Source organism: Rhinolophus sinicus, linkage group LG13 (assembly GCF_036562045.2).
Source record: "Rhinolophus sinicus isolate RSC01 linkage group LG13, ASM3656204v1, whole genome shotgun sequence".
Classification (NCBI taxonomy): Eukaryota; Metazoa; Chordata; class Mammalia; order Chiroptera; family Rhinolophidae; genus Rhinolophus; species Rhinolophus sinicus.
In genome coordinates this window covers 58,028,730-58,049,114 of record NC_133762.1, presented here as the reverse complement: position 1 = coordinate 58,049,114, position 20,385 = coordinate 58,028,730, and the positions used below count along the sequence as shown (strand labels likewise).

The following is a 20,385-nucleotide window of genomic DNA, read 5'->3' as shown; positions in this document are numbered from 1 at the left end:
ATATTTCTCCAACCATCAGTCTTTCGTAGTTTATTACTTATTTCTTCTCTGATCACGTCCCATATATTTCTCTTATTTCCACAATACATCTGGGCTTGCATGATATCCTTTCTCTCTGGTGCTGACTCTGACTCTGGTTCCTGCTCTCTTCTTGCCATGTGGCCTAGATTCCTCACAGTCAGATTTGCTGCTTCAGGGGCCAAACTACCCGTGCCCCAGTAGCATCTGCTGGTCCAGAGCCTCTCTAAGGATAATCCCCACATCCCCCAACTCCTCTAGGGGAAATCTGTTTTAATAAACCCAAAAGCACTGAATTAACCCATCAGGTAACTTGTTCTGTTACTGTATTGCTTCACAGCACTGGGCTTGATGCTGCCCACCTAAACTTAGGAGGACCATTCTATTCACTTCCTTACTCTGCACAAGCAATTTACTTCGTTCAATTAATACAATCTGTTGATGATGATCTTTGGTCATGGGAAGGGAAGATAAAGGTTCTGGCAAACCTTTCAGGTCTCTGGTATCTCTCTCCATGCTTACAACATGTCCAATTTTCCATCGTTTCCTTCATTTCTTCTGTAGTCTCACATTCCTTCAATTTCCCCTCGTCACATTACTACTTGCCTAAAAGTGCCACCATTACTTTTTATTCATGGGCTTCCTTTTTTCATTGGTCTTTGGGATTACACAGCAATTCTGTTACACAAATGAATAGACATTTAAGACCCTCACATCAGAGTTGAAAATGGGTACAGAGTTACATAAATTGTCTGTTTTGACTCTCAGGTTAATATGAAAGATGGGACTAAGAGTCACAATCTTTTGTTGGTTTTTTTCCTCCTATTTTTTCTGGGCTTCCTGTTAGATGCTGAACTTTTACCAAAAGATATGAAGGAATATTTATGTATTCAACTAGTTCATATTAATGGGCAAGACACTTTGGTTAATAACAAATGGGATTTGCTACTAACTTTGTCCTCCAGGAAGCTGAAGGTCATGCTCTGCCCACAGTGGCTGTCACAATGCTTAGAAGGAATTGAATGAGAGCTCAAAAGATTTGTTCTCAAATTTTATCCCCTATAGGCACATATAACCTAATGACTGAATTTTCAACAAAAATCACATCTTTAAATAATGACATTATATCTTCAGAATGCCTGCTATTAAACACAAATGCTCCTAGAAGATATAACACAGGGTACAATCAATATATTAGTTCTCACATAGTTGTTTATGGTCCATAAGAGAACAAAACAAAAAATGAAAAAATTTGGAAGAATTAATTTTCAGTCAAAGGGGGAGTTCCAATCCTTACTGAGTACTTATTATATGCCACATTCCGGGTCAGATATTGAGCACTGAAATAATGACAGGGAGCTCACATGTGGTGGGAAAAAGATGCGTAAACAATTATAATACCATGAAGGCAGAGCTTACTGAGATAATTATGACACAAACCTAAGGCAGGATAAAGGGAGAGAGGCCTTCTAGTTTAAGGATATACAAGTAGGAAATATGTGGTACTTTCTTTCAAAGAAATACAAATTGTTTAGTATGCTTAAAATTCTGTGTGCACAAGGTCGGACAATAAGTTCATGAACTCATCCTAGAAAAAGTGCTCCATACCTCAATGCTGAATATCACTATGGTCACCTTCAAAGTACTCCCCTTGGGAAGCTATGCACTCATGCCAGCGCCTAGTCCACCCTACAAAGCAATTTTGGAACTCTTTCTGGAATGCCCATCAGAGCTGTCGTCATGTTACCCTTGATGTCCCGAATGTCATCAAAATGTCTTCCTTTCAATATTTCCTTTATCTTCAGGTAAAGAAAGAAGTCATTGGGGGCCAGATCAGGTGAGTAGGGAGGGTGTTCCGATACAGTTATTTGTTTACTGGCTAAAAACTCCCTCACAGACAGCGCCCTGTGAGCTGGTGCATTGTTGTGATGCAAGAGCCACGAGTTGTTGGTGAAAAGTTCAAGTCGTCTAACTTTTTCACGCAGCCTTTTCAGGACTTCCAAATAGTAAACTTGGTTAACTGTTTGTCCAATTGGTACAAATTCATAATGAATCATCCCTCTGATATCAAAAAAAGGTTAGCAACATCGTTTGTAAGTTTGCGAACTTAATTGTCATACTATGTGTGTGTGAATGCATGTATGTAAGAGAGTGTGCACATGTGTGGGACATAAAGATGTACAGAGACATTGTGAAGACATGGGGGTAAAAGAGATGGAGGAGGAAAGATGGGGGATATGGAGGAGACAGGAGTGGGAGATCCATGCGGTGTGGGGAGAGAGGGAGACAGGAATAGGGGAGCAGGAAGAGATAGGGGTAGGAGATGGGGATGAAGGGAGGTGGAAGGGGACAGGATGGGGACAGAAAATGTGCATGTGCACATGTCTACATTTGTGTGAAAGACAGAGAGAGAATGTGTGTATGGCGGGAAGGTGGAGGGAGGTCATAGGTTGAAGCTGTGGTATGCAGAGACCAGCCTCTGGGCTTTGTCTTGAAAAGGCTGAGCACTCAAGGATTTCAGGCAGAGGAGACACATGACCAGGTGGTGACTCTCCGTTTAGGGATGCTCCCTGAGTATCCGGACACGCCAGCCCCATGCCTGGCACTTGAATGTGGGAGGTTAAAGCAGATGCTGGCAATGTTCCATGCATGTCCTTGGGCACTTTCTGAGTGCTCCTCAGTTCCAGTATCACAGGCTCCTCAGCCCACAGGAGCACATGGTTAATTCCCCATCACCTGTACCCTTCCCCCATCAGTCCTCAATCAGTGATGCTCAGAAGACAGGGTATGCATATCCCAAATGCTCTGAACCATTTGCCAGTTTCCCTGTGGATTAAGCTCCAGGTGCCAACTGCTATAGCTGGCTTAATAATACACCGTTCCAGTTACCTGTACTGCCCTGTCTCACCTCCCCACTTGCCCAGTGATAGGCCTTGCACTTCCCAAATTAACCACTTATATTTGAACCCCTGTCTCAGGGTCAGCTTCAGGGATAACCCAACCTGAGACAAGGACAAAGGGCACCCAAGGAGAACTGCTGTAAGGACTAACTGGGGCCCTTCTATAAAAGCTGTTAATATGGAGAGCGGGGAGCAAAAAGAAAGTGAGAAGAACACAGTCTTCACAGCACTAATAATACTAATATTTACATTCTTGAACTGAGTTTATTAAGCCTCTTTATTCATCTAACAAGTGGCAATATAGTCACAACACTTTATTTTCAAAACTATGACAGATCAATATCATTAAAAAGCCCTGAAAAGTATTATAGGCCTCCAAATAAAGTAGTATAATTCATAAATCAGTTGAAAGGTTTTTGTTGTTTTTGTTTTTTAGTTTTTAGTCCATTTAAAAGGAAAAAAAATTTTTTTTTAACATTATATAATAATGTGGGTCCAGGCGGAACTTTCCAGAATGCTGGGTGAGAGGCAGAGGAGTGGCAGCTGCCTGTGCTACGCAGAGCAATGTGCTCCTTCCCGCTCCCCCACACCAGCCTTGGCCCTCTCACTAGCTGTCAAAACTGGTGAAAGAAACCACTTACTGTGCTGTTTTGGGAGTCACACCCCAAGTGACCCAGGAAGAACTGAAAAAGGCTTATAGGAAACTGGCCTTGAAGTACCACCCTGATAAGAATCCAAATGAGGGCCGGCCCAGTGGCTCAGGCGGTTGGAGCTCCATGCTGCTAACTCTGAAGGCTGCCGGTTCGATTCCCACCTGGGCCAGTGGGCTCTCAACCACAAGGTTGCCAGTTCAATTCCTCGACTCCCTCAAGGGACGGTAGGCTGCGCCCCCTACAACTAACAATAGCAACTGGACCTGGAGCTGGACCTTAGCCCTCCACAACTAAGACTGAATGGACAACAACTTGAAGCTGTATGGCACCCTCCACAACTAAGATTGAGGGGACAACAATTTGACTTGGAAAAAAAGTCCTGGAAGTGCACGCTGTTCCCCAATAAAGTCCTGTTTCCCTTCCCCAATAAAATCTTGAAAAAAAAAAAAAAAAAAGAATCCAAATGAAGAAGAAAAGTTTAAATAGACTTCTTAAGCTAATGAAGTGCACTCTGATGCAAAGAAAAGGGACTTACATGACACAGGAGGGAAACAGGCAATTAAAGGTTAAGCAGGTGGTGGTTTTGGCTCCCCATGGACATCTTTGATACATTTTATGGAGGAAGAGGAAGGATGCAGAGAAAAGGAGAGGTAAAAATGCTGTGCATCAGCTCTTAGTAAACTTAGAAGATTTATATAATGGTGCAACAAGAAAATGAGCTCTGCAAAAGAATGTGATTTGTGACAAATGTGAAGGCCGAGGTGGTAAGAAGGGAGCAGTAGAGTGCTGTCCAATTGCCAAGGTAGCGGGAGGCAATAAGAATTCATGACAGGACCTGGAATCGTTCAGCAAATTCAGTTGTGCGCATGGAATGCCAGGGCCATGGGGAATGGATCAGTCCTAAAGATAGATATAAAAGCTGCAATGGAAGGGAGATAGTTTGAGAGAAGAAGATTCTAGATGTTCACATTGACAAAGGCATAAAAGATGGCCAGAAGATAATATTCCATGGTGAAGGAGACCAAGAAACAGAATTGGAGCCGGGAGACATTATCATTGTTTTAGATCAGAAAGACAATGCTCTTTTTCACTCCATGAGAAGACCTTTTCATGTGTATGAACATAACAGCTGGTTGAAACACTGTGGCTTCCAAAAGCCAATATCTACTCCTCACAACCAAATCATAGTTATCACCTCTCATCCAGGTCAGACTGTCAAACATGGAGATATCAAGTGTGTGCAAAATGAAGACATGCCAATTTATCGTAGACCATATGAAAAGGGTGGCCTAATAATTGAATTTAAGGTAAACTTTCCTGAGAACAGTTTTCTCTTTCCTGATAAACTCTCTTTGCTTGAAAAACTGATACCTGAAAGGAAGAAAGTAGGAGACTGATGAAATGGACCAGGTAGATTTTGATCCAAATCAAGAAAGAACACACCATTACAATGGAGAAGCATATAAGGATGATGACCATAATCCTAGGGATGGTTCAGACCTCTTAATGGGACCAATGAATAACACTCACTGCTGACATTTTATTGCAGTACTAAATGAGTGGAGGACGATATAATCATATGCTCACTAATTGCTATTGTTTTCGTTCTAATATTCAACCATAGTAGTGTTTTAAAAGTTAAATGAAGAATAAACTCAAATATAGAAGCTCAAAAATAAATAAGTAAATAAATGAAGTGGGCCAAGTCTTGCAGAGGGAGAAATTCACTTAAAATAATTTGGGCAAAAATCCCACTTCTCCCACACTACTTCACTTTCTTTTACTTTTAAGAATTTTACCAATTAGAAGTTCATTTGCATTAACTATACTCTATTCGTGGGGAAATACCCCTGGCATGCTGGGGTGTGTGGGCAATACACTGTGAACATGCTCAATCAGAACACCTTTCTCCTGAGACTTAAATGAGGTCAGTCAGCAAAGGAGGTCAAGTTCTGATACCTGCGTGGAATTAAGAGATGAGTGGTTCTGGCATGCTGAAGGCCTCTACTGAACAGTGGCACAAAAGGAAGGGGCAGAAAGAAATGGGAAGGTACCAGAGAAAAACATCCTCTACCCTGAAACTCTGCCTACTGCACAGCTTGCTGGGGTAAGTGGTGTCACTGTCTGGTTTTGTGTGCACACATAAAGCATGAGGACTTAGGGTGACTGCCAAGGTACAGTTCTCCATGGAACTCAACATCTCCCAACCACAGCTACACGATCTGCGCTTTTACGCATGAGCAGATTTTTTAAAAAAGGGATTCCTTACCCGAAAATAAAAAAAGTAACATCTATATAATTGTTGAAACATGCTTATGACTAAAGCATTACATATTCCTACAATTTATCATTCTTTCTTTAAGATGGTCCCTTATACCGATATTCTTTAGTAGTTCATTATATAGGTTTATTTTTTTTACACATCCTATTATATACAACAGATGCTCTCAATATAAAAATATTTACAAAGGATTTTTCCCTTCAAATTCCTCCCTCTCACATTTAGTTATAACAAGAAATCAATAATTAAGCAAAGCATCAATATGAAAAATAAAAGGAAAACTACTATTATTTTCTTCATTTTACTGAGAAGGCAAAATTCCCTGCTTTGTCCACCACTATTATCTTCCCTGTGAACTCTTTGAAAAGAAGAGGTTGACAATGTTGATGACAATTACTTGTTGAACTTAAATCCTTTTATTTGACTACTGAGAAAAAGAACCCTAGAGTGCTACAGCTTCAACTTGCTATTACTTGAGCACATCCAACCTTCAGCTCTTGTTTTCTAAATACCCTTCCCCACCAAAAGGAACCATGTCTTCTAGGATAGGAGGCTAATTCCATGTCTGAGGCAGGGAAGTACAAGGTAAACCTGAAACATCTTGTGCCCAAAAGCAAAGAAGTATCAGAATGGGATCATTTAAAAGGACTCAGGGGCCAGTTTGAAGATACTCACTGGTCAAATTCGGGAAAATATGAACAACAAAAAGAATAATTATAGTAATTAATAACATACTGACTAAACAAAAATTCATAAGCATATGGTGATATGGGGGGAAGAAGAAGGAAAGAAAGCTCTTCTTTAGAGAAGAATGCCACCTAATAGGTGTATAAGATAAAATTAGAAAATCACTACTTCACAACCTCCACTGTAACTGATTCCAGCAATGCTAATGGATCCTAAAACCACTAGGTAAAAGGCTATGGAAGAACAAGATATTCCCAAGATGTCAAACCATCACCCCATAGATTTATTTACTAGTTTACGAAGGAAAGAAGATGCCTTACAATAGAGATCTAGAGATCGCCATCAAGGCATCAAACTCAGCTTCACTCAGGTAGGACCACCTGACAACATGAAGGATCAGCCTCCTGATAGGATGTAGTAGGAAGAATAGAACCTCAGCTGTGACTAGATACTTCCACATTCAGTCCTCAGTGTCACAACTTACATTTTAAATACTCAGTAGCCATGTATGGCTAGTGGCTACTGTATTGGACAGCATCAGTATAGAGAACATTTCCATCATTACAGAAAGTTCTATTGGGCAGTGCTGGTCTAGACTAAATTTCCAGTTTACAGGAAATATAGGGGATGCTATACAAATTAAGTTACATCATGAGGAGGTAGGATTCTTTGGAAAAGACAATTATGCTGGCAAAAATAGAAGGCAGCAGGAAAAGAAGACCAAATATGAGATAGATTGAATCCATAAAAGACATAAGCATGAGTCTACAGGAGCTGAGCAGGGCTGTTGAGGGCAGGACACTGCGGACTTCACTCATTCATAGTGTCACCAGGAGTTGGAGCCAACTAAATGGCTTGTAACACACACATATAAGTTAAAAGATACTTCAAAGAAATAACCACTTTAATTCAGAATGTGAGTCATTCTACAAACCTGCCTTTTTTAAAAAAAGCCAGTGTCATGGAAAAAAAAAAAAGTGGAGACTAAATTAGATTAAGAGACCAAAAAAGACACAAAAACCAAATGTAATGTGTGAACCCCAGTTAGCTCTCAGTCTGAAAAAATAAAAAGACTTTTGTGGGGAACTGGGGAAATTTAAGTATCGGCTAGATATTAAGTGATTTTATGGAATCATGATAATGTTATTATGATTATGTAGGAAACCGTCTTTGTTCTTAGAAGATCCACACTCAAGTATTTAGGGGAGAAGCGTCATGGTGTCTGCAGCATACTTTCAAACACACACACACACACACACACACACACCCCAAATATGGCAAACTATTTACAACTACTGCATCTAGGTAGAGAATATATGAGTTGTCTTAGTCCATTCAGGCTGCTATGACAAAACACCACTGACTGGTGACTTATAAACAACAGATATGTTATTGCCCACAGTTCTGGAGGCTAGAAAGTCAAAGATCAAGGTACCGGCACGGTGGCCTTCTAGTGAGGACTCTCTTCCTGGTTCAGAGCCACTGCCTCCCACTGTGTCCACACATGGTGGAAGGGGCCAGGGAGCTCTCTCTGGCCTCTGTTATAAGGCACTAATCTCATTCATGAGAGTTTCACCTTCATGACTTAAGCAGCCCTCAAAGGCCCCACCTACTAATAGCATTACTTTTAGGGGTTAGGATTTCAACATATGACTTTGGAGGGGTGGGGAATACAAAAATTCAGACCATAGCATGAACATTTGTTAAAATAATTCTTTTAATTTTTCTGTGTACTTTAAATTTTTGCAATAAAAGGATGCGGAGAAAACTGCTACAGAAAATATAAAGGAATGTACTGAAGCCACTTCTCCTATAACCCATATTCAGTTGGGGTAACTGTGGCAACAACCCCTGACCAGCACAAATGAGACAAAAAAGGCCTAGCCCTCCAAACTTGGAATGATTTGTAGAGCAGAAAGTTGCCAAGCACCTTAAGAGAATGGGCTGCCAGAATCAGAGACGGTTGCTAAGAACCGTTGCTCTGGGACATACAGCCAAGGTGCATGAAGGTGAACTCCTTGAGGCCTGTTCTATCCCCTCAAGTCTTCTCCAACACACTGCCTAACCAGAACAGAGGAGTACAGACCACAGAAAAAGAGTCATTTAAAGAAGGAAGCAATCTCTAGAGGGAACTCTAATGCTACTCAAATTCAATCATGTGGCCAAATCTACAATGTGCAAAGTAGAGGAAGGTGATGTGCCTGTTTTAAGTTGACAATTTGTGCAATATAAACAAAGTATAGATATTCCATTAATTCTTCAACTAAAGTAGGAATCTGAGAAAATGCAATTTCAAGTTATCTAATGAAAATCTGTTCACTTGGTAATTCATGAAGAAAACTGACAATCTTATAGATGAAATGAACATTGTGACTGCCACTGATCTGAAACTTACTGCTCATTATTTCTAATTTTAGCAAAAATAGACCAAAAAAATAGTACAAAACAAGATGTCACCTTCAGTTCTTTAAGTGTGTCTGTATTTGTGGTATAGTGTCCAACATGAGCTTGGACACGCTCAAACTGCTTTAAATATTCTTGATTTCGAGTATGAGCCTTCTTTTCTGATTCACATATTTCCTTCAGGTATTTCTTTAGTTTTACATACTTCAGCTTAAGTCTAGAAAAATAAAAGCAGATTTTTAAACAATGGATTAAGACTTTGATAATCTAAGAATTTTAACAAAATTGAAAATTCGTGAAATAACGTATTCTAAGATATTTTACATGAAATAACGCATTCTAAGATATTTTACCCAAACACTGAAACCTAAAAAACAATGCATATGCATTTTTTAGAGAGAGGAAACTAATGCAACATCACTGAGGTATCACATCTAGGCATAACTCTCCTGAGAAATGTATACAACACATTATAACATTCACACAGTAAAGACTTATATGGATTTCTTTCTCAAAATTAAATGTGATTCTAAGAGTGGTGTCTATGTGGCCATGTTCAGAGAATATCCCCCTAGCATTCTTGTAAGTGATAGTTATCTCAAAACTACCTGCTCTTATGGAAACAGAATTAAACGATAAATCACAGCCTATAAACATTAAGAAAATTAGAAATTTAAAATTTAAAAAAGCTCTCATTTAAATATAATTTTAAATTTTTGTTAGAAACTGCAACAACATACTATGTTATTGAAATATTTTATAATAACATATAGACTTTAACTCTACTCAAACTGTGAAAAAAACCTTTAGAGACTCATCCAAAGTATAATATAAAGATACACTGGTTGGCTCAAGATGTGCAGTTCACGCTTCTCACAGAACCAACTTTGCTAATTTTAGCTCTTTCTTCTTCACAAATATGTAAGTCATAAGAGAGTACCTGGTATGTAGAATTTCTATTGTTGGTTCAATAAATTATTCAACATTCTTTTATCAAGCAAAAATAAGTTGAAAACCACAAAAACGTTCACCCTCAAAAACAGATTTGCAAAGATGCTGGAGATGTTAAAAATTAATCTGCAACAGACCTTAACCTCCACCCCAATAATTTTCAAAAAGTTCTTTATTGTGCCAATAATTCTATGCTTTGATCTTGGTTGGCTGTCCCCATTTTTCCTTATGAACACAAAAATTAGGATTGGTTTTACTGTTGCCCATGTCTGCCATTTTCGACATAAGTGACAGTAATGAGGTGGAACCTAACGTACTGTCTTCCCCGCCCAGGTAATTGGTGAAGCTACTGGTGGTGGCCAGTGTCCGTCTGGAATAAGTACAATAGTAGCCATACTTTCTCCAACCAAAGTCTAGTTTCATTCCTGCCCCTATATTAATCTTCAAAGCTGATCAAATTAGTAGGTCATCCATTCATCCACGCAATCATCAATATATTCAGTGTTCTAAATAGGAAAGCCACTCAGCTAGGGTTAACAGAGAAAACCAAGAATGAGATAAGTAGAATGTAGTGTGATGAATGCTATGAGGAAAACTGCAAGGGACTCTGACAGACTAGGCAACCTGAACTAGTTGAAGGGGACAGAAAGGCCTTCCCAGTAGAAATTACTTTTCAGCTGAGACATGAAAGTTGGGTAAGAGTTAACCCAAAATCGGGGAAAGCAAGACTGAAAAGTTGAGGGGAAAACACTCAGGCATAGTAAGTAACATGTTGGAAAGCTCAAGGGCAATAAATAAAAGGAATAACTGTGATATTGACAAAAATAATGATAATAAATTATTGATTCTTAGAGTACCTCTGAGTCTGACACTGCTTCAAGACTATTAAATTTTCATAACTATCATTATACCCAGGTGAGAAATGCAGACACAGAATGTTGAAGTATTGTCCCAAGGTGGGGCTCAGACTGAATCGACGCACTTGGCAATACAACCTACCTGCTTACATTACACAAAAGATCTTGTGATACTTCAGAAATTGAAGTTTAAGTCCATGTAAAATTTTAGGGGGAAGCTGGCAAAAGACGGTGATGATGAAAATTAAAAAGGGGCAGATAATGGCGGGTCTGGTAAGCCCTTGTACCAGATACTTTTCATGCCCTCCCCACATCTTCCTGGTCTTTTCTTTTATCAGCCACAGCAGCAACAACCTGGTAACACCTGGCTCAACTACGCCTAGTATCTTGCTTTCCCAGGGCTGCTTTTCTGAGTTTCAACATGGAAAGTATGGACATGAGAAGGAATTAACATCTCCTGGGATGGCCCTGACCAATGGGGATCAGGAATCAATAGGTAAACAGTCCCCTCTTCCTTTCCTTCAGTGGACATTTGTGAGGAGCAGAGAGGCAGTCTAAACTGCTCCTCTGAAGGTCCAGAGGGATCAAGTCCTAGGTGCCCACAGCAGTGACCAGCTCCTACTTCATTCTTCCCAGCCCTGCTCTCCAGTTTTATGTGACCACTTTCTAAAATAAACTACCACCTACAATAAATAAATAAATAAATAAATAAATAAATAAATAAATAAATAAATAATAAAATAAACCTACCATCTACACCCAAACCCTTGTCTCAGATTCTGACTTCTTGGGGAACCAGGCTGAGGTAGTCATGTTAGATAGTTTGGATTTGACCTCACAGACAGTCAAAGAAAGCATATTTTTAGCAAATCATACCCTCTAACAGGAAACAAGAGGCTGAGAGAGGGGAACAAACTTAGAAAACTGACAGCTTGGTAAAGGTTCGCATTCTTCCCACCACCACTACTCCAGAAGTTGTCCAACAATAAGCTGCAGAAAAATTATATATTCTGTCTTCTGCCCCTTTAGCGGTGGGTTAGAAAAATGGCAACTGCCACAGATCCTCTAAGACTTAGGCACACTTCTGAGGCCATGGAATCTACAACACTACTATTTATTCCATCACTTTGTTGGCTCTTCATGTTTCTTCTAAAGCCACTAGAGATATACGAGGTGTGATCAAACAATGCGGTGAATGTTTAAGTTAAAAAAAAAAATATCACAGTAAAAGACACATTGCCAATAAGCCCCCTCAAAATGCTCCCCTTTGCTTCAAACACTTATCCCATTGTTCTTGCCACTTTCTGAAGCAGTTCTGGAAGTGAGTGTCTTTAGTTGCACTGTTGTGGATGCCTCGATGTCCTGAATCAATTCAAAATGTTTTCCTTTCATGGGTCATTTTGACTTCGGAGAAGAGCCAGAAGTCGCACAGTGCCAGAAATGGTGAATAAGGTGGATGAGGACACACTGCGATGTTTTTATTTGACAAAAATTGCCATACCAGAAGCAATGTGTGACAAGGAGCCTTTCTGTTGTGATCACAAAATTGGGTGAATACTTCTGCTAAGTGCCATCCAATGGAAAGGCAGGGATCTTCAATACGGGAAGCGGTTTGTTGAACCTTAGTAACAGTGTGTGTGACAAAGTTTCAACTTGTTCGGTGCAGTCAGTCAGGTATGAGCTATGGTTGAGAGAAGGTATGTTTTAAAGCGTGCCATAAATCATGGATCACAAACAATGCATTAACATGAAATGGGCAAACAGTTTCATCTTCCATCATGACAACGCTCCATGTCAGACATCGCTTCTGATATGGCAATTTCTGTCAAATAAAAACATTACAGTGTATCCTCATCCACCTTAGGCACCAGATCTGGCACCTTGCGACTTCTAGCTCTTCCCCAAAGTCAAAATGACCATGAAACCTAACAGTTTTGAATTGATTCAGGACACTGAGGCAGCCACGACAGTGCAACTAAAGACACTCACGAAAGAAGACTTCCAGAACTGCTTCAGAAAGTAGCAAGGGCAATGGGATAAGTGTGTTCAGAGTGGGGGTAGGGGTATTTTGAGGGGGGTTAATGGCAATGTGTCTTTTACTGTAATGCATTTTTAAAATGTAAACATTCACCGTATTGTTTGATCACACCTCATATGGCTGTCCTCCCTGACCGCTACCTTTGGAAGTACACAAAATCTTAAAACCAAAGAAAAATTTTGAAGATGAGGAAATAAATGGACTTGATGGGTGATTTGGCTTGAAGTATTCTTGGCTTCTTTCTTTTTTGAATAAAATGTTTTCCTTTTTCACTCATATTATGATATGGATAAATCACAAACTTAGTACTATCATAGCCAGACATTTTTCATATAAATAATACTGGAGGTAACACCATACATTTGGCTTAAAGATAAAGTTCAGTTTCCATAAAATAGAATTAAAAATACTAAGTTTGCTCTTTTTTTAATTTCTTATTTTTTTCAGTTACTGTTGACATTTAATATTTTATATTAGTTTCAGGTGTATAGCATAGTGGTTAGACATTTATATAATTTACGCAGTGATCCCCCTAATTAGTCTAGTACCCACTTGGCACTATACAGTTTTTGCAGTATTATTGACTATATTCTCTATGCTGTACTTCACATCCCTGTGACTATTTTGTAACTACCAATTTGTATTTCTTAGTCCCTTCATCTTTTTCATTCATAAATGTTTGCTCTTAATATTAAAGTAACCTAAAAAGGATAACATGTATATTATCTACTATTCATTATAATTTTAACAGTCATTGTCATATATCCATGGACAAATGAGACACCACATAACCCTGCCTACAACAGTTTGTTGAAAGATCAGGTACAGCAATTCTGCCTTAATCACTACACAGGCTTAATGTGTTTAAATTGTGACCAGAAAGATAACAATAACTATAATGCATCTTATTCTTAAGGTATTTAATTAAGTAAAATAGATTCCTGAAATAACACAACCACCAAATAATTAAAATAACTTTTATCTTATACTGATTTTAACCAAATTTATTCTTAATTTGATAATCATATTAAATTGAAGGTAAACACTTGAAATTATTACACATTAGAAATAAGAGAATGATAAAAGTACTGCAACTATGATATTTACAACATATATTAGGGTTAAATTTTTATTGATTAACATATGCAAATTGCTTTTAAAACTGTTACCACTGTCATATCTTACCTGCATATATCAGACTGATTATATTCATAAAGTTTCTTTTCCAGTTCCAATCTCTTCTTTTCACTAAAGTACAGAAAGAAAATATTTTATGAATAATTACACTAATGAATAATAGGCTGTCGGATTTAGAACATGATCTCCTTTTAAATCACACCTTTGTGAGAATGCTTCTCTGGTCTAAGAAGCAGAAAATGCCAGCTGCATTTGAAACTCAAGACACAAAAATACTTAGCAATCATCAGGGATGTCTAAAAAGCAAAGAGGGCACCAATATGAAGCAAAAAGAACAAGATTCTCAAAGTAAGTGGGGAAAGGCAATAAGAAAAGCCTGGAAACCAGGTTGATTCATTCAGCAAGTATTTCTTGAGTGCCGTGATGAGCCAGGCACTGTTCTAGGTCTAGACATTAACATGGTATACAAGGCAACCAAGAACTCTGTCCTCAGGAAGCTGACATTCTAAGGGGAAGGACAGACATTAAACGAAATAAATATGTAAAATATAATATGGCCAGACTTCTCTAAGATGGTGGGACATGAAATGGGGGTTCTACCAGGACTGGACATGATGCTTCCACAAATTTACTTTGGACTGACGACTGGTGGCCTGCTCTGCTCCCAACCAAACAAGACTGGGCAGAGCCAAGTGGCTGAGTTAAGAAGAGGTCTCTGAAAAGTAGACCTGGACTCACTCACATTTAATGAAGACAAGGTCCCCTAACACTATTACTTCAAATTTGGGGAAATTTATTTTATAACTTTGTAATATCACCATGATTTGTCACTAACTGCTATTCCCTGGAGCTACAAGGTGTGATAAAAAAAATACGGTGAATGTTTAAATTTAAAAAGAATTATTACAGTAAAAGACACATTGCCATCAATCCCCTTCAAAACACTCCCCCTCAATTCAAACAGACTTATCCCATCATTCTTGCAGTCTGGAAGTCTTCTTTCGCATCTTTACTTGTGCCGTCATGGCTGCCTCAATGTGCTGAATCATTTTGATTTGGGGGAAGAACCAGAAGTCGCACGATGCCAGATCCAGGGAATGAGGTGGAGGAGGACACATCGTAATGTTTTTATTTGCCAGAAATTGCCGTGTACCAGAAGCGATGTGTGACGTGGAGTGTTGTCATGATGGAGGATGACTTACCACACACTTTAAAACACACCTTCTCTCAACCATAGCTCATACCTGACTGACTGCACCGAACAAGTTGTAAAATCTGTTACACACTGTTATTAAGGTTCAATGCACCGCTTCCAGTATTGAAGATCCCTGACTTTCCACTGGATAATACTCGGCAGCAGCATTCACCGTATTTTGTGGTCACAACAGAAAAGCTCCATGGCACACATCACTTCTGGTACAGCAATTTCTGTCAAATAAAAACATTACAGTGGTGCCCTCATCAACCTTATTCATCAGATCTGGCACCGTGAGACTGGTTCTTCCCCAATGACCATGAAAGGAAAACATTTTGAATCGATTCAAGACATCGAGGCAACCAAGACAGCGCAACTAAAGACACTCATCTTGAAAGAGACTTCCAGAACTGCTTCAGAAAGTTGCAAGAACGATAGGATAAGTGGGTTCAAGGCGAAGGGGAGTATTTGAGGGGGATTAATGGCAATGTGTCTTTTACTATAATACATTTTTTAAATTTAAACATTCACCCGTATTTTTGGATCATACCTCATATAATTGCTTCCATGTTAGAAAATTTTGTGTCACTTTTTCCCTTTCTCATGTTCAGTGATCAACAGGATACTTAGTTCATAAAGAATGAATGACTGGACAGTGTGAGCCATTTGTCATTAAATTATAAGAGCAGAAATACCCTGAAATATATCTATGATCTTGTGCCTCTGATGTCACGCTTCACCTCTGCAGTATTCCTGCTAAGAAAGTATGACCACAGTCTGGTCATGAGGAAACGTCAGATGGACCTAGCTTGAGGATCACTCTCTGGAATGAAAGTTGTATTCTATGAAACTGTCGGGAACATGAAAGATCGGGAAAGACTAAGGAAGAGTTTCAGACTGGGAGAGACTGCAGAGACATGGCAACCACATGGAACACGGGTTCAAGATGGGATCCTGGACCAGAAAAGAAAAAAAGAAAGTCTTAGTTAGGACGCCTGGTAAAATGGGCAGTTGGTGAAATTTGATTGGAGTCTGTAGATTGGTATATTAATGTTGATTTCCTGGGCTTTGATTTCCTGGAGGGTTATATGGTGATAATGTGTTTTTTGGAAATACACACTGAAGTTTTTAAGAGTGATGGGGCATCACATCTGCAGTTCTCAAATGGTTCAGAAGACTAATGACTTTATATAGGTAGACAGAGAAAAAGAAAATGTAATAAAATGTTAAGAGTTGAAGAACTTGGGTGAGGCGAATATTGCCAGTCTTTGTCCTATATTTGCAACTTTTCTGTAAATGAACTATTTTAAAATAATTTTAAAATTTCATCTATGACTTCCAATGAAAAAGGACCACTGTCTGGGAATCCATCTGCTCCCAAGCAGCAAGTTCTTTTCAATAATGAATGCTAAACTCCTTTGTTCCTTCTTTAGCTTCAGCAGATACATACATCTGCTGGTCATACTTCTGTATCTTGGCACTTCACACACGCAAAAAACATAATCAAACACCTCTTGGCCTACTCTTCCGGGCAAAATGATTCTAATCTCATTAACTCTCATCCCAGGCCCATTTTCTATCCTTGTCATCCACATTGCAGTACCTCTGAATGTTATCTTTCATATATGCTTTAAATTTGAAACTTGAAATCATGTATTTACCCCAATAAAAAGCCAGAGAAAGGCTTTTTGGGAGGATCTTGTTGCAATTTCTACACGCTAAATCTCTATTTCAGAATCTTTGAAACACCCAGTCCTGGGATATGTACCCATAGTCAGTGGTTTCACACACCTGCATCCCCCCACCCACAACCTTTTACACAGCTGGGCAGTCCTTAAACAGTAGCCATGTGGTATAGTTTTCTCTTTCAAGCCATTTGTTATTCTGTTTTTGTCTCAATACCATCTTCAGCTTTACTCAACAAATATCTCAGTGTCAATCTCTGAACTATTATGATATCTCACCCTGAATCAATCTTGGCATTGAAAAAACTGGGTCTGGTTAATGGGCCTTTTAAGGGAATGTTTTTATATAATTGTGAGAGTCAATTCCACTTATATGTTTCCACCATGCTTGCAGCACTATACACACTATAACAAGTCACTTCAACAGACTCTTTCAGATTCAGTGATTGACTTTTACTACAATGCAGAGACAATACCATACACAAAAAGGAGAAAATTCAGAGTATAAAATTACATCTATGTGTGACTACAGCTAAGACAATTTGAGCTGGAAATACACCAGTTACAATGGAAGGGCCAAGTTATTAGACCAGCTAACAAATACAATGACCCACTTCAAAGAAGGCTAAAACAGGGCAAGTTTTTTTTAGTTTTTTTATGTTTTTGTTTTTTTTAAATCTCTCACTCCCAGGAAATTTCTGAACTGATAAAGCAGCTGTAACTACCCCGGGTTGCAGCCTTTAAAATTAGTCTGGAGTTAGGAGACAATAGTTCTTGTGGTCACTAGAATTGGTTAATAAAAGGGGAGGGAGATTCATCCAGATACTCAAATAGGAAACAATGATATTCATTTTGCTCTACAAAACTACACCTTTCAACTTTTTTACTTTGAGGCTCATTATCCTAAGAGAGAAAAAGAAATCTGTGGCCCTACTTTACGTGTCAGTCAAGGCCCCTCATTTCTGGTGAAGAACCAAGGTTCAGAGTAGCTGAATGACCTGCTCAAAGTTATACAACTGTCCATGGACTAGAAGACAGGTTTCCACATTTCTACTGCCAAAGTTATTGTATCCAAAGTTATTTGCCTCTGTATTTATTAACTATGTGTTAGAGTTATTTACAGACTTTTAAAATGAAAAATGAATACACACAGCAACAGATTTTCACTGACATAAAAATAAAACAAACCTCCAAATGCAGAACCATGAATAGACTATACAATTTGACTCAAATTTCTTATATAATTTCAACAGCCTCATCTTGCTTAATAGTTAAAGCATTAAGTGTTAAAAACAAAGTGAACAATAATAATTACCCAGTTATATACCATGAGGACTATAAACAGCCAGGTGTTCTAGCACAGGAAGACAAAATGATAACTCACAATTAACTTAGTTAACAAAGAATGCCATTTGACCCAGTAACATTTTGAAATTAGAACTTGGGCTAAGAGATAAAAATATCTAAAGGCCTGGGATAATTAAGCCACTCTTCTAACAGAACAGTGAAAAAGCACTTTACGTGTACTGATGTACAGTCTTGTCTCTTTAATTATCAGGTATATGCAGACACTTAATACGATCTTTGAAATATCACACTGTCAAAAGAAAGAAACATCACACTGTCCACTTTTCATGGTTGACTGAAAAATGGTCATTATTTAGTGGCAATGTGTAGCTGCATTTATTTAGTGGCAATGTCTATACAAGACATTCATAACTCCTGGACACTAGCTGGTTGACTTTGGGATTTCTTCCAGTCATTCAACAAACATTTATCAAGCCCCTCCTCCATGTCAGGTACTCTATCAGGAGCTAAAGATCCAGCTAGATATGGTTCCTGTCCTCCTGGAATCCTCCTGCCTAGGGAGTGACTTAAGCCATTATCTAGAGTGCTTAAGAATTCTGAGGTCGCATAAGTTAGGGAATGGGTTGACCACTACTTGGTACAGGGAATGAACTGCAGGAAGTTGACTTTTTAAAAAAAGTATTCTTATTAGTTTCAGGTGTACAAAACAATGTAATAGTTAGACATTTATACCCCTCACAAAGTGATAACTCCCCTCCCCCAATCTACTACCCTTCGGACATTGGATATAGCTGTTACAGTTCCCCTGACTTTTTAAAAGCTGGAGGTGAGGAGGTCCCTGGGGTGGGTGAGTAGTAGTATGTCATAAAGAAAATAAGATGTAGAAAAAGCTTAAGAGGTGAAATATGGTTAGGGCAATAAGGGAAGCCTACTGTACATCCTCTACAAATATTTGACAAGAATTAAAGCTAGCATAAGATGAACACAATTCCTTTCAAAACCACTTACTTCTGCCTTTCCTTACATGTAATTGTCATTTTAGAATTGTCACACACAGCTCTCTTCACTAAAATGATTTTATAACTTTTAACACTCACTAAACATTTTGTTTACCAAGAGATCCAGAAATCTATTTCCTTTCTTATCAACTAACGAGATATCTAATTTCAATTAATTCAGCCGCTAAATAGTTCCAAAAACTTATCTTTTATGTGGTTATTTATAGTAAGTTACTTTATAATTTTCTCTCTTCACATGCTCTTAGATCTAGCTGTTTTCAGTGGTTCTCATCTTTCATGTCTTATTCAAGTTATTAATCAGGGTATCGTGAACCCTGTGGAAGCTGGACTTCTCTCGCTGGAAATTTCACTCTTTTGCTGGAAATTTGGCCCCCAAATTCTCCTATATTTAAATAGGGCATATACTTGATGCGTCCGCCTGGACCTGTCATCATTGCTGCATTCATTTGTAGCTGGCAGGGTGGGATGACAACTTGAAAGAAACTGGGGAGGAAGCGCGTAGATGGGGACTGGAGAAATTCACAAGGCTTGACTGAGAATGACAGGCAAGAGAACTCCCACTCATATTTCTGGGCAAATTCAGTGACGCGGCCACCTCTTCCAGCGGGATACTTCCCGTGAGGTGGGTATGTCTGGTCAACTTTGTCCTCCAGGCACCAACGCTTGGGAGACGTCGCGGGCAGACCTAAGCCCAGAGGGACCACCGGCGGGGGATTGGGAAGGAACTGGGGGGAGAACAGCAGCTGACCCTCAGCGCACGCCGATTCCCAGACCCGCTCCGATTGGCCGTACCTGTCCCGCAGCGCATGCTGGAGGATGCCTAGCCTCTCGTAGTAGTCGGGGCTCGCCAGAGGCGCGGACCGTGCGGAGGTCCGGAGCATGCCGCCTCCGCTTCCGCGCTTGCTCCGCACCACCTCAGGGCCGCCGGGGAACCCCCTTGTCCAAGGCGACCGCCCCACAATGCACCGCTGGTAAACCCGGCGCGCCGGCGCCGCACAAGGGGCGGGGCGGAGGCCTGCAGGGGGAGTGACAGAGGAGGAGCGCCGTCGAGGGGCAGGGCAAGGGGGGGGGCGAGTTGAGGGGCGGGGCGCCGTAAGGGAGGGCGGGGAGGAGGCGGGGCGGCGTGGGAAGGAACCCCGGCTGTGACTGCAAGAAAGGTGGTGAGGCAAGTAGCCTCCGCCCGGAGACAAGCATGTTCCTTCCCTCTAACCCTTCCCAGTTCTCACCGGAGAGACTCTGGCCGTCATCCGAGG

General features: G+C 39.7%; 1 protein-coding gene and 1 pseudogene across 16 annotated transcripts in view; one reads left to right on the top strand and one right to left on the bottom strand.

The window, feature by feature from the left end:
* Positions 1–20,121, bottom strand: part of KIZ (kizuna centrosomal protein) — a 164,519-nt gene extending 144,398 nt beyond the window's left edge. For 6 of the 16 annotated variants that reach the window (XM_074317316.1, XM_074317322.1, XM_074317317.1 and 3 more), the window contains exons 1-3: positions 19,925–20,121; positions 13,974–14,036; positions 8,997–9,159 (exon numbers count right to left, since the gene is read on the bottom strand). In XM_074317316.1, coding sequence (XP_074173417.1) covers positions 8,997–9,159; positions 13,974–14,036; positions 19,925–20,013 — 315 coding nt within the window. In that variant the 5' untranslated portion in view covers positions 20,014–20,121. The remainder of the gene's footprint in view (positions 1–8,996; positions 9,160–13,973; positions 14,037–19,924) is intronic. The other 10 variants (XM_074317318.1, XM_019717480.2, XM_019717485.2 and 7 more) reach the window with 5 other exon arrangements.
* Positions 4,064–5,689, top strand: LOC109437957 (dnaJ homolog subfamily A member 1; annotated as a pseudogene).
* Positions 20,122–20,385: the final 264 nt, after the last annotated feature.